This window comes from Astyanax mexicanus, chromosome 14 (genome assembly GCF_023375975.1).
Source record: "Astyanax mexicanus isolate ESR-SI-001 chromosome 14, AstMex3_surface, whole genome shotgun sequence".
Lineage (NCBI taxonomy): Eukaryota > Metazoa > Chordata > Actinopteri > Characiformes > Acestrorhamphidae > Astyanax > Astyanax mexicanus.
Genome location: NC_064421.1, coordinates 6,046,877 through 6,059,118, shown reverse-complemented (window position 1 = coordinate 6,059,118; position 12,242 = coordinate 6,046,877). Strand labels below are relative to the sequence as shown.

The 12,242-nt window shown below is 43.4% G+C and overlaps 1 protein-coding gene across 1 annotated transcript; it reads left to right on the top strand.

Moving 5' to 3' along the window:
• The first annotated feature begins 3,295 nt into the window (after positions 1 to 3,295).
• LOC125781131 (uncharacterized) lies at positions 3,296 to 10,175 on the top strand. Its single transcript, XM_049464269.1, has 2 exons — positions 3,296 to 3,498; positions 3,736 to 10,175. The coding sequence occupies exon 2, from the start codon at positions 4,490 to 4,492 to the stop codon at positions 9,809 to 9,811; it is 5,322 nt and encodes a 1,773-aa protein (XP_049320226.1). The 5' UTR covers positions 3,296 to 3,498; positions 3,736 to 4,489; the 3' UTR covers positions 9,812 to 10,175.
• The last annotated feature ends 2,067 nt before the right edge of the window (positions 10,176 to 12,242 follow it).

Below are 12,242 nucleotides of genomic sequence, written 5' to 3'. Positions count from 1 at the left end.
TCCTTAAGTGAGGATGGGGCGAGTCCTTTAAAAAAAAAAAAAAAAAAACAGCTGTGAACAACTGAAGGCACTGGCGAGGTGCGTGGTGCCTTTTTGATATTCAGATTTGCCTGCCTACACAGAGCATTATGACACATTTGGATGATCGCATTGTGGGATTAGGAGGCTGCCTTGTCATTTTCAACAACAATATGGCGATTTAGGGATGCTATTTCTCACAGTGCGCCACGCATTAACGCCGGGCCCAAAGATTTACATAAATCTTTGTCTTAAGATGAAAGAAAGGGTTTGAGACAATGAAGTTAAGCTTTAGAAATGGGAAAGAAAAGTGTGTGTGTGTGTAAGAGTGTGCAAGTGTGTGTATATGTGTGTGTATGTGTGTGTGTTCACGTATAAGGAGGGGTTTGGCGACCGGGAACAGAGCAGGGAAAAAATAAAAGTTCTTTTTTATTTAATTTTTTTTTTATATTCTAAATCACCCACTGTACTTTTGATACAAATATTCATAATGCCGTCTTTTTCACGTCCTCATCACGGAAAAAAATGAGCAGGAAAAATAAGCATTATCTCCGCAGCGAGCGAGAAAAAAAGAGAGAGAAAGCGAGAAAAGAGAGAAAGGAAACGTTCCTTTCAGGCCGGGTTAGTGGTGCGTCTTTCACCGAATTGCTGCGCTCCTTAATCTCATTGCCTGTGGCAGTCATTTTGAAAACTGACCTAGATTGTTGCACCACCCTCTCTGATTGGATTCATCCCGCCTGATTGTGAATTGGTTTACAGTACATCTGAGGCGAGAGATTGCAGCTGCAATCTGACCACTGACTGTAATTTCTCTCTGAGGTTGCTGCTGAATGCAGATTTTCACAAGTGGATTGGAAAAAAAATGGTGACTATTATTATTCATTTTTTATATTCGGAAAAATATTTTATATATGACGGACAGTTCTGGTAGAAACAGGAGAGTTGAGGTGCACATTGAATTCTGCGTGATTTGATCAGCCGTGGTTTTATGTTTTTTGGATACAATCCGGGTTAGCACCCGAACATCCCTTTCAGACAGCTTCCTCTTACAGCGTCCACAGTTAATCCTGTTGGATGTGGTTGGTCCTTCTTGGTGGTATGCTGACATTACCCTGGATACCGTAGCTTTTGATGCATCACAAAGACTTGCTGTTTTGGTCACAGATGCGCCAGCAAGACACGCACCAACAATTTGTCCTCTTTTGAACACTGGCATGTCTTACATAATGTTGTGTGCATTGCAATATTTTGAGCAACACTGTGTTGAGTGCTCTTACCCTGATAATTGAACCTTCACACTCTGCTCTTACTGGTGCAATAATGTGCAATTAATGAAGATTGACCACCAGGCTGCTCCAATTTAGCCATGAAACCTCCCACACTAAAATGATGACAGGTGTTTCAGTTTCATTGTCCAACCTCATATATTATATAGATGTATTAAACACAGAGTGATCTATTTTTTAAACGTTTATTTATTTTATTATTGATGATTATGGCTTACAGCCAATGAAAACCCAAAAATCAGTGTCTCAGAAGATTGGAATATTATATAAGGCCAGTTTGTACGTTTGGCAGTGTGAGCATTGTGCCAAGTCCTGCTGGAAAATGAAATCCACATCTCCATAAAAGTTGTCAGTAGCTGAGGGAGGCATGAAGTGCTGTAAGATTTTGTGGGAAAACAAAACTGCACTGACTTTAGACTTAATAACAAAACACAGTGGATCAACACCAGCAGATGACATGTCTCTCCAAACCATCACTGATCATCAGTAAATTTTACATTTCATTTAGAAATCAAGGGTGCAGAGTCTGGAGGAAGAGTGGAGAGACACACAGTCCAAATTGCTTGAGGTCTAGTGTGAAGTTTCCACCAATCAGTGATGGTTTGTATATTTATATTGGGTACATTACGCCTGATCACATTGTGGCTTTACTGAAGCTTGTAAAGACAGAAACTCTATTGTTGTACAACAATTATGAGATGGGTTACATTGAGGTAAGTGTTAAGTTTAGATTATGGTTAACAACATATAACATACTTGTTGTTGTCACATGTTACAGTGTGATTTTAACCCTTATTTACATGTGTTATGTACACTATATACAGCTCTGCACAAAATGAGACCACTTCAGTTTCTGAATCTCTGATTTTGCTATTTTTAGGTTTATGGCTGAGTAAAATGAACATTGATGTTTTATTCTATAAACTACAGACAATATTACTCCCAAATTCCAAAATAGTGTTATTTAGAGTATTTTATTTACAGAAAATAAGAAATGGCTGAAATAACAAAAAAAGTAACCCTGGTTTTTAATCACAGTTTTCATGCATCTTGGCATCATGTTCTCCTCCACCAGTCTTACACACTGCTTTTGGATACCTTTACTCCTGGTGCAAAAATTCAAGCAGTTCAGTTTGGTTTGATGGCTTGTGACCATTCATCTTCCTCTTGATTATATTCCAGAGGTTTTCAATTTGTTAATATGAAAGAAACTCTACATTTTTAGTGGTCTCATTTTTTTTTTCCAGAGCTGTATATAAAGTATATATGTATATATATATTATGTGACTGTGCTATCACAAAGAGAAAAAGGCACTTTTTAGTAGCTTTAACTCGTTCAGTTATTTTGAATAAATATTATATATGGATTAAACAGGATTGTATATTGTATATGATGTTTAATAGATTTCTACAGCAGTTTTTCTATACATCTTTTTAGCTAAAATTCCAACTAAACTCAGAATTATTAATCCCAGACAGGGATTAGGACTAGTCACAGTCTATATTTCCCTCTTAGTGGTAAATCTCCATTAGAAATGCTGTGTAATCTAAGACTGTGTTTAATCCCTGTGTGGTAACTGTGTACTGGGTGGTGGTTGGTCTCAGTCCGTGTTTCTGAGCGTATGCAGTGGCAGGCCAGGGCAGGGTCCATATGTCCTGCATATGATTGGAGAGCGCACCGAGTTGTGGCATGACAACACTTTGGTGATTATAATTCCAGCAGAAAGGTCGTTATTTATTGCTTTTCTCTGCCTGGAGCTGCCAGCGGTGCCCATCCCTCAGTCCCCCGTAATAAAATAAACAAATGGCAGCGGAGCCGCGGCCCACCTTGAACCGCTGAAAAAGGTTATTTACATGTATGGAAACGTACAATCGTCCCCGACTAGATCCCTCAGAGCTGACAGCCCTGACACCCTACCATCAGATAACGCCCGCCATCACTGAGTGTGTGTGTGTTGTGTGTGTGTGTTGTGTGTATTTATTGTGTGTTCTGGACTGAGTTTATTTTTTGTGTGCTATTTGTTCCTCCTGCCACTAGGTGGTGTCTTGTTCTAAAATTTATGGTAGGCATGTGACACTTACAGGAAGTCACCTTGAACATTTGTTTTCAATCAGGCCAGTTTGGCATGGTAGATTGAGCAGCTGGTGAATCCAAGCTCATCCTCTTTTGATATCACGTGTAGAAGCATCGTCTGTGAGTATTTTTGAAGGATATTGTTTGTACAAATATATGATGTTTATATTTTGACACATTTAGCAATTTAGTAAAGTAAAAATTGTTGTTTATTTGGCATTCGTCTTTTTCACATATTAAGCTAGTTTGGAGCTTGCTAGGCTAATTGTAGGCCGTGTGGTTGTATATGTGTATTAGATATTGTAGTAATTGCATATTTTATGCTGATTGTGTGTTTTATTTTGTTTCTTCATTTAGTTTTACACCTTTGCATGCTGTCAGTTTTAATAAATCTACAAATCTGACCAGTGTGTTATGGGAGTTATCTGTCTGTCTAATTGAAGAAGGGGAACTCTTTAATGAGGGCAGAACAGTAAAAAGACGGACTCAACAGTGATCTCTACCACAGTGAGTAAGATATCCGGCCTGTTCTACATCTACCAGTTTCAAGATGTCGGCAAGAGAAGAAAGGAGTTATGAAACAAGGTCAGAGTGTTCACGTTCATCTAAAACATCAAAATCATCGAAGCACTCTGTGAGATCTGCAGCTAGCTTGGCTGCATTGGAAGCACGAGCTAAGGCAGAAGCTGCTCGGGCAAGAGCATTGCATGCACAAAGGGAGATTGATGTTAAGGTGAAAAAGGCTCAACTGAAAGTAGAGGAGACCCTTCTTGATGCCACATTGGAAGCCATACAGCAAGAGAAGGAGGCCGATGCCGCTTGTGCTGAAGCTAATGTATTGGAATCGGCAGTGGACTTGGCAGCTATGGGGGAGCTCACTGGAGTTCATGATGTCGACCCAGCCTCATCCTATCATTCAGCTGAGAGAACAGAGAAATATGTTCAAGAACAGTACGCTTATGTGAAATCTAATCAACGCACAGACGATCCAAAGCAAGATACAAGGGCTGATTTTAGTCCCTTAGCAGCTGTTAACCTCAACTCTAATGATGATTAGATACATCATGAGCCAAGCCAAGGTGAGAGTCAACGTTTGTCTGTGAAAGCCACAATGCCAGCTGCAACAGCTGCTTATTCAAAACGGCCGTCAGTGCAATTCACACCAAAAAGAGAAGGTGGATTTATCGGATCACACTCAGCATCTGAACCAAAGAACCGATGGACTCCCAGACAAGATACAGTGGATTACATCTATCCACAGGGAGGAGAATCCAGTGCAAATGTCTCAGTGCTGGGAAGGTTCTTAGCTCGCCGCGAGCTACTTACAGCTGGACTCACAAAGTTCAATGACAGACCCGAAGAATACTGGGCTTGGAGGTCTGCCTTCCGTAACGCTACTGAAGATCTGGGTCTGAAGCCTAGTGAGGAACTTGACCTGCTGATTAAGTGGCTTGGTCCGGAATCTGCAGATCATGCAAGGAGAGTGAGATCAGTTCGTATCAACTACCCTCGTGAGGCCCTTAACATGGTCTGGCAAAGATTAGAGGAGGTTTTTGGATCACCAGAGGCCATGGAGACGGCTCTCTTTAACAAGCTTGAGCGGTTCCCCAAGTTCTCCAATAAAGAACCCAAGCAGCTACGAGAACTAGGAGACCTTCTCCTAGAGATACAGGCAGCCAAGGAGGATGGGTTCCTGCCTGCCTTGGCTTACCTGGACACAGCGCGAGGCATTAACCCTATCCTGGAAAAATTGCCATTCAACCTGCAGGAGAAGTGGATGGTGCACGGTACGAGTTATAAAGAAAAACACCACGTCATCTTTCCACCCTTCTCCGTGTTCGCTGACTTCATTCGTGCAGAAGCAAGGATGAGGAATGATCCGAGCTTTGCTGCCGCAGCTCCCAGCAACATGACACCTAGAGGTGGGAAATTCTTACCAAGGTCAGCTAAAACCCTGATAGCCGTGCATAAAACAGAGGTGGACAATCCTGCTAAGGGGAATGAGACCATGGGTTCAGACAACCTGAAGAAAGAGTGTCCTATACATAAAAAGCCCCACCCCCTAACTAAGTGTAGAGCCTTTAGAGCGAAACCGCTGGACGAGCGTAAGGCCTTTCTTAAGGAGAATGGCATATGCTTCCGTTGTTGTTCCTCAACCTTCCACCGAGCTAAGGACTGCAAGGCTATCATCCAGTGCTCTGAATGCAACAGCGATAAGCACATTGCAACCCTTCATGCTGGCCCTGCACCATGGTTGACAAGGCCAGCTAGCGGCCCCTCCGAAGACCATGGCGGGGAGGGAGAGGAATCTACTCCTGCTTCAGTCACTACCTCAATCTGCACAGAGGTCTGTGGAGACAGCGCAACAACCAAGTCATGTGCCAAAATCAGTCTGGTCTACGTATATCCTAAAGACCAACCTGAGAAGAAGACAAGAGTGTACGCCATCCTAGATGACCAGAGTAATAGATCACTAGCCAGGTCATCGTTCTTCGAGATGTTCAACATAGCCGACAACACCTCGCCCTACACACTTAAAACTTGTGCAGGTGTGTCCGAGGCTGCCGGCCGCAGAGCCAGAGGGTTTATCGTGGAGTCGGCTGATGAAAAGACCAGTCTAGCTCTGCCTACACTCATCGAGTGTGATCAACTTCCTGATAATAGGGCGGAGATTCCCACCCCAGCTGCTGTGATGTACCATCCACATCTGAAGTTCCTAGCCTCTAAGATACCTCCTCTTGACCCAAAGGCTGAGGTCTTACTTCTTTTAGGAAGAGACATGATTCAGGTGCACAAGGTCCTTGAACAGCGAAATGGCCCCCCACATGCTCCTTTTGCCCAGCGATTAGCCCTCGGCTGGGTGATAGTAGGGGATGTGTGTATTAATGGTGCACATGTACCTTCGCCTGTGAGCACCTACAGAACCTACATTCTTGAGAATGGGCGTCCTAGCATTCTGTGTCCTTGTCTCAACAAGATCGAAATCAAAGAGAAGCTCAACCCCACTTACCAGTTCCAGAATCCTTCTGTCTTAGAACAACCATCCTTGCCAAATGACAAAACGCGACTCATGGGGGAGTCCATCTTCTGTCACACAAAGGACGATGAAAAGACAGCTCCATCTATGGAAGATATTGCTTTTCTGAGAATTATGGAGAAGGAACTGAAACAGGGTGATGACAACAGCTGGCAGGCTCCACTCCCCTTCCGCAACCCACGCCAGCGTCTGCCAAACAACCGCAAGCAGGCAAGGACCCGTCTCGCTACAGTCACCAGGACACTTAGGAAACACCCGGAGAAGAGAGAGCATTTCACTGAGTTCATGAGCAAGCTCTTCGAGAATGGACATGCTGAAGTGGCACCACCTTTACGACCAGATGAGGAGTGCTGGTATCTACCGTTCTTCGGAGTATATCATCCTCAGAAGCCTGGAAAGGTGAGAGTGGTATTCGACTCCAGTGCACAACATCAAGGGGTGTCCCTCAATGATGTTCTCCTCACGGGCCCAAACATGAACAACAGTTTGCTCGGGGTACTGCTGCGGTTTAGGAGGGAGCCAGTGGCAGTGACGACTGACATCCAGCAGATGTTCCATTGTTTTGTCGTACGTGAGGACCATCGGAACTTTCTGCGCTTCCTCTGGCATCGCAATAATAACCTGGATGATGACGTCATTGAGTACAGGATGCGCGTACATGTTTTTGGAAATAGCCCATCACCATCCGTGGCCACATACGGGCTACGAAGAGCTGCTGCAGAGGGAGAGAGGGAGTATGGCACAGAGGCCAGGCTGTTTGTTGAAAGGAATTTCTATGTTGACGATGGCCTTCTGTCTGTCCCTTCAGAAGAGGAAGCCATCACTCTTCTTCATAATACTCAAGACATGCTGGCCCTCTCCAACCTCCGGCTTCACAAGATAATGTCAAACAGGGTGGCTGTGATGAGAGCCTTCCCTCCTGACGATCTGGCTAAGGGGATGAAAGACCTGGATCTCAGCACAGACCCCCCTCCCATGCAGAGAAGTTTAGGGGTGAGCTGGGACATTTCTGATGATGTGTTTACCTTCCAAGTTGCTGATGAGGAGAAGCCTTACACCAGACGTGGGGTCCTTTCAACAGTAAATAGTCTGTTTGACCCGGTGGGCTTCGCTGCACCTGTAATCATCCAAGGAAGGTCCATACTGAGGGAGCTCACCACAGAGTTATGCGACTGGGATGCCCCTCTTCCTGAGGAAAAGTACAGAGACTGGAAACTGTGGAGGGATTCTCTGAAGGAGCTTGAACGGCTTAAGATCCCGCGCCAATATACCTCCACCTCTCTCCGCCAAGCAGGGAATAAGGACCTGTGTGTATTCTGTGATGCTTCCACTACTGCTATAGCTGCTGTTGCTTATGTTAGGACAACCACTGCGAACGGCAACGTGGAGGTTGGCTTCGTATTCGGCAAGGCGAAACTTGCTCCATGTCCAGAAACAACAGTTCCAAGGCTCGAGCTGTGTGCTGCGGTTCTGGCGGTAGAGGTTGCAGACGCAATTGTAGATGAGATGGACACCATCTTTGGCGCCGTGACCTTTTACTCGGATAGTAAAGTGGTCCTAGGCTACATTCACAATGAATCGAGACGATTCTACGTCTATGTGAGCAACAGGGTGCAGCGCATTAGGAGGTCAACAAGCCCTAAACAATGGAAGTACGTGCTCTCCGACCAAAACCCTGCTGACCACGGCTCTCGAGCAGTCCCAGCAGGCAGCCTAGCTCACACCACATGGCTGCGTGGACCACCATTTCTGTTGATGTCAGCTGATGTTGAACCTACACCTAGTTCCTTTGACTTGGTCAACCCTGGCTCTGACTCGGACGTCCGCCCACAGATCACTTGTCATTTCAACAGGGTTACCAGCGAAAAACTTAGCCCTATGCGTTTTGAGAGGTTTTCCAGCTGGCGGTCACTCAACCGAGCGATTGCTAAGCTCATGCATGTTGCCCACTCCTTCACACAGGGGAACAGCTGCAGGGGTTGGCATATCCATGAAGGGCCCTGTCCCACAGAAGACTTGGAGAAAGCGAGAAACGTCATAATTCGGGCTGTCCAACAAGATGCCTTCGCGGAGACATTGGAATGCATTCGGGAAGGAAAAGCCATTCCTAAGCAAAGCTCACTCCTCAGCCTGTGTCCTTACCTTGACAGTGCGGGCATTCTCAGGATAGGAGGACGCCTGTCCAAGGCAAACCTGGATGGAAGAGAGGTTAGTCCTGTAATCCTACCTGGGCAGAGCCATGTCACAACTTTGCTCATCCGGCACTATCATGAGCAGTTCCAGCACCAAGGACGGCACCTCACCGAGGGTGCTGTGAGAGCGGCAGGCCTGTGGATTATTAGTGGGAAACGGCGCATCAGCAGCATCCTTCATCACTGCGTCACATGCAGAAGGCTACGCAGGAAGATGGAGACTCAAAAGATGGCCGACTTACCTGCGGACCGCCTCAGCGAAGATCCTCCCTTCTCATTTGTGGGTGTGGACGTTTTCGGACCATGGATGGTCACAGCACGGCGGACCAGAGGAGGACTGGCTAGCAACAAAAGATGGGCTGTGCTTTTTACGTGCATGAGCACCAGGGCCACACATATAGAAGTACTAGAGTCAATGGACTCTTCAAGCTTCATCAATGCTCTAAGGCGGTTCTTCTCAGTCAGGGGGCCTGCGAAACAGATCAGAAGTGATTGTGGCACCAACTTTGTCGGGGCCTGTAAGGAGTTGCAGATAGACTCTGTGACTAGCGACAAGGAGGTGCAGGGATATCTCAGTGACAATGGGTGTAAGTGGATCTTCAACCCACCACACTCTTCGCACATGGGGGGCAGTTGGGAGCGGCTAATTGGACTGACAAGGCGTATCCTGGACTCGATGCTGTTGAAGGTCAGCCCAGCAAGGCTCACGCATGAGGTCCTGACTACGTTAATGGCAGAGGTCTCGGCTATCCTGAACGCCCGTCCTCTGGTTCCTGTGTCCACAGACCCCGACGCCCCATTCTTCCTGACACCAGCGACACTTCTCACACAGAAGGTCAGTGTCCTTCCTCCTCCCAAGGGTGAATTTGATGAGAAGGACCTCTACGGCAAGCAGTGGAGGCAGGTCCAAAGCCTCGCCAACACCTTTTGGCATCGATGGAGGACCGAGTACCTCCCCACTCTGCAGAGACGCAGGAAGTGGGAAAAGGAGAAATGCAATCTGAAAGAAGGGGATGTCATCCTCTTGAAAAATGACCAGTTACAGAGAAACGACTGGCCCATGGGCATCATCGTCAAGACCTTCCCCAGCACAGATGGGAGGGTAAGGAAGGTGGAGATCAAGACTACAAGGGATGGATCAAGCAAGACCTTTCTGCGGCCTGTCTCAGAGGTCGTCCTACTCCTCTCCCCAGAGACTGATTAGGGTTTATAGTTCCTTAACCCCCCTTGTTAAAGGTGGCATCTTTTTAGATACCAGGCGGGGAGTGTTCTGGACTGAGTTTATTTTTTGTGTGCTATTTGTTCCTCCTGCCACTAGGTGGTGTCTTGTTCTAAAATTTATGGTAGGCATGTGACACTTACAGGAAGTCACCTTGAACATTTGTTTTCAATCAGGCCAGTTTGGCATGGTAGATTGAGCAGCTGGTGAATCCAAGCTCATCCTCTTTTGATATCACGTGTAGAAGCATCGTCTGTGAGTATTTTTGAAGGATATTGTTTGTACAAATATATGATGTTTATATTTTGACACATTTAGCAATTTAGTAAAGTAAAAATTGTTGTTTATTTGGCATTCGTCTTTTTCACATATTAAGCTATTTTGGAGCTTGCTAGGCTAATTGTAGGCCGTGTGGTTGTATATGTGTATTAGATATTGTAGTAATTGCATATTTTATGCTGATTGTGTGTTTTATTTTGTTTCTTCATTTAGTTTTACACCTTTGCATGCTGTCAGTTTTAATAAATCTACAAATCTGACCAGTGTGTTATGGGAGTTATCTGTCTGTCTAATTGAAGAAGGGGAACTCTTTAATGAGGGCAGAACATTGTGTGTGTGTGTATTTGTGTATGTTAAGTGTGTGGTTGGATTAATAATATGTACAGTTACATACAGAGGCATTTATAGACACATAAAACACATTGACAAAAACATATATGCATTTCTTTGTATGTAAATGGTTGTGTATATGTGTGTGGTTGGTTTTAAGATATATACCGTTAAATACAGAGTTATTTGTAGACACATATAACACAAACAAAAATGTATGTGCATTTCTTTGTATGTAGGTGTATGTGTGTGTGTGTGTGTATTGTTTGTGTGGTTGGTTTATTGATATATACAGTTACATATAGAGGTATTTATAGAAAGATAACATATACAAAAACATGTGCATTCCTTTGTATGTAAATGGTTGTGTGTATGTGAATGTGTTTATTGTCTGTGTATTTATTGTGTGTGGTTGGTTTAAAGATGTATACAGTTAAATACACAGGTATTTATAGACTTATAACACATATAGCAAATGTATGTGCATTTCTTTGTATGTAAATGGTTGTGTGCGTATGTGTATGTGGTTGGTTTAAAGATATATACAAGTACATATGGAGGTATTTATAGACCCAAATAACACAAATACAAAAATGTAGTTGCATTTCTTTGTATGTAAAGGGTTGTGTGTATGTGAATGTGTTTATTGTGTGTGTGTGTGTTTATCGTGTATATGTGTGTGGTTGGTTTTAAGATATATACAGTTAAGTACAGAGGTAATTATAGACACATATAACACAAACAAAAGTGTATGTGCATTTCTTTGTATGTAAGTGTATGTGTGTGTGTGTGTGTGTGTGTATTGTTTGTGTGGTTGGTTTATTGATATATACAGTTATATATGGAGGAATTTATAGACAGATAACATATAAAAAAATGTATGTGTATTTCTTTGTATGTAAATGGTTGTGAGTGTGTGTATGTGTGTGTGTGTGTGTGTATTGTTTGTGTGGTTGGTTTATTAATATATACAGTTACATATAGAGGTATTTATAGACATATATCACATATACAAAAATGTACATGAATTTCTTTGTATGTAAATGGTTGTGTGTGTGTGTGTGTGTGTGTGTGTGTGTGTGCTTGTGTGTGTGGTTGATTCCAAGATATATACAGTTAAATACAGATGTATTTATAGACATATAATCCATGTACAAAATGTATGTGTATTTCTTTGTATGTAAAATGTGCCTTAAAATCTGGTGCACTTTATGTATGAAAATATATATTATATGATCAGAAAATATAAATTCATTGCTATTCATCTTATAATACATTGCACCTTAAAGTCCATAAATTAGGTTACATTGATTTATGTTACCTCAACTGTACAACTGTATTTGTGAGTTGTGAGGTGCTATCTTGTGAGTGATTTGATGTGAATTATGATTTTATGACTTGGATTAAGGTCAGATTGTGGGTGCAGATGGATGGGATGTTGTTACTTTAGTTAGTATAATACAGTTTATATGCAGTTTATATAAAGTGGAGATCTGCGCATGCGCAGCAGCTAGAACAAACTTAGAAAATCATGCAAAATGAAACTATTTTCTTATTTATTTATTTATTTATTTCATTTTTTATTTTTTTATCAGCACAATGCTCGTCCACACACGGTTTTGCTGCCGTCTCATCAAGTGACACTCATACAGAGTTCCCCAATGGTGGAACAAACTACCTTCCACTACCAGATCAGGAGAATCTCTCACTATCTTTAATAAACTCCTGAAGACAGAACTCTTCAAAGAGCACTTACTCTCCTAACACCTCTAACTAACTACCTTGTACTACCAGATCAGGAGAATCT

Bases quoted from the DNA above. Each gene is read 5' to 3' on its own strand.
- LOC125781131 (XM_049464269.1), top strand. From the start codon at position 4,490: ATGCCAGCTGCAACAGCTGCTTATTCAAAACGGCCGTCAGTGCAATTC.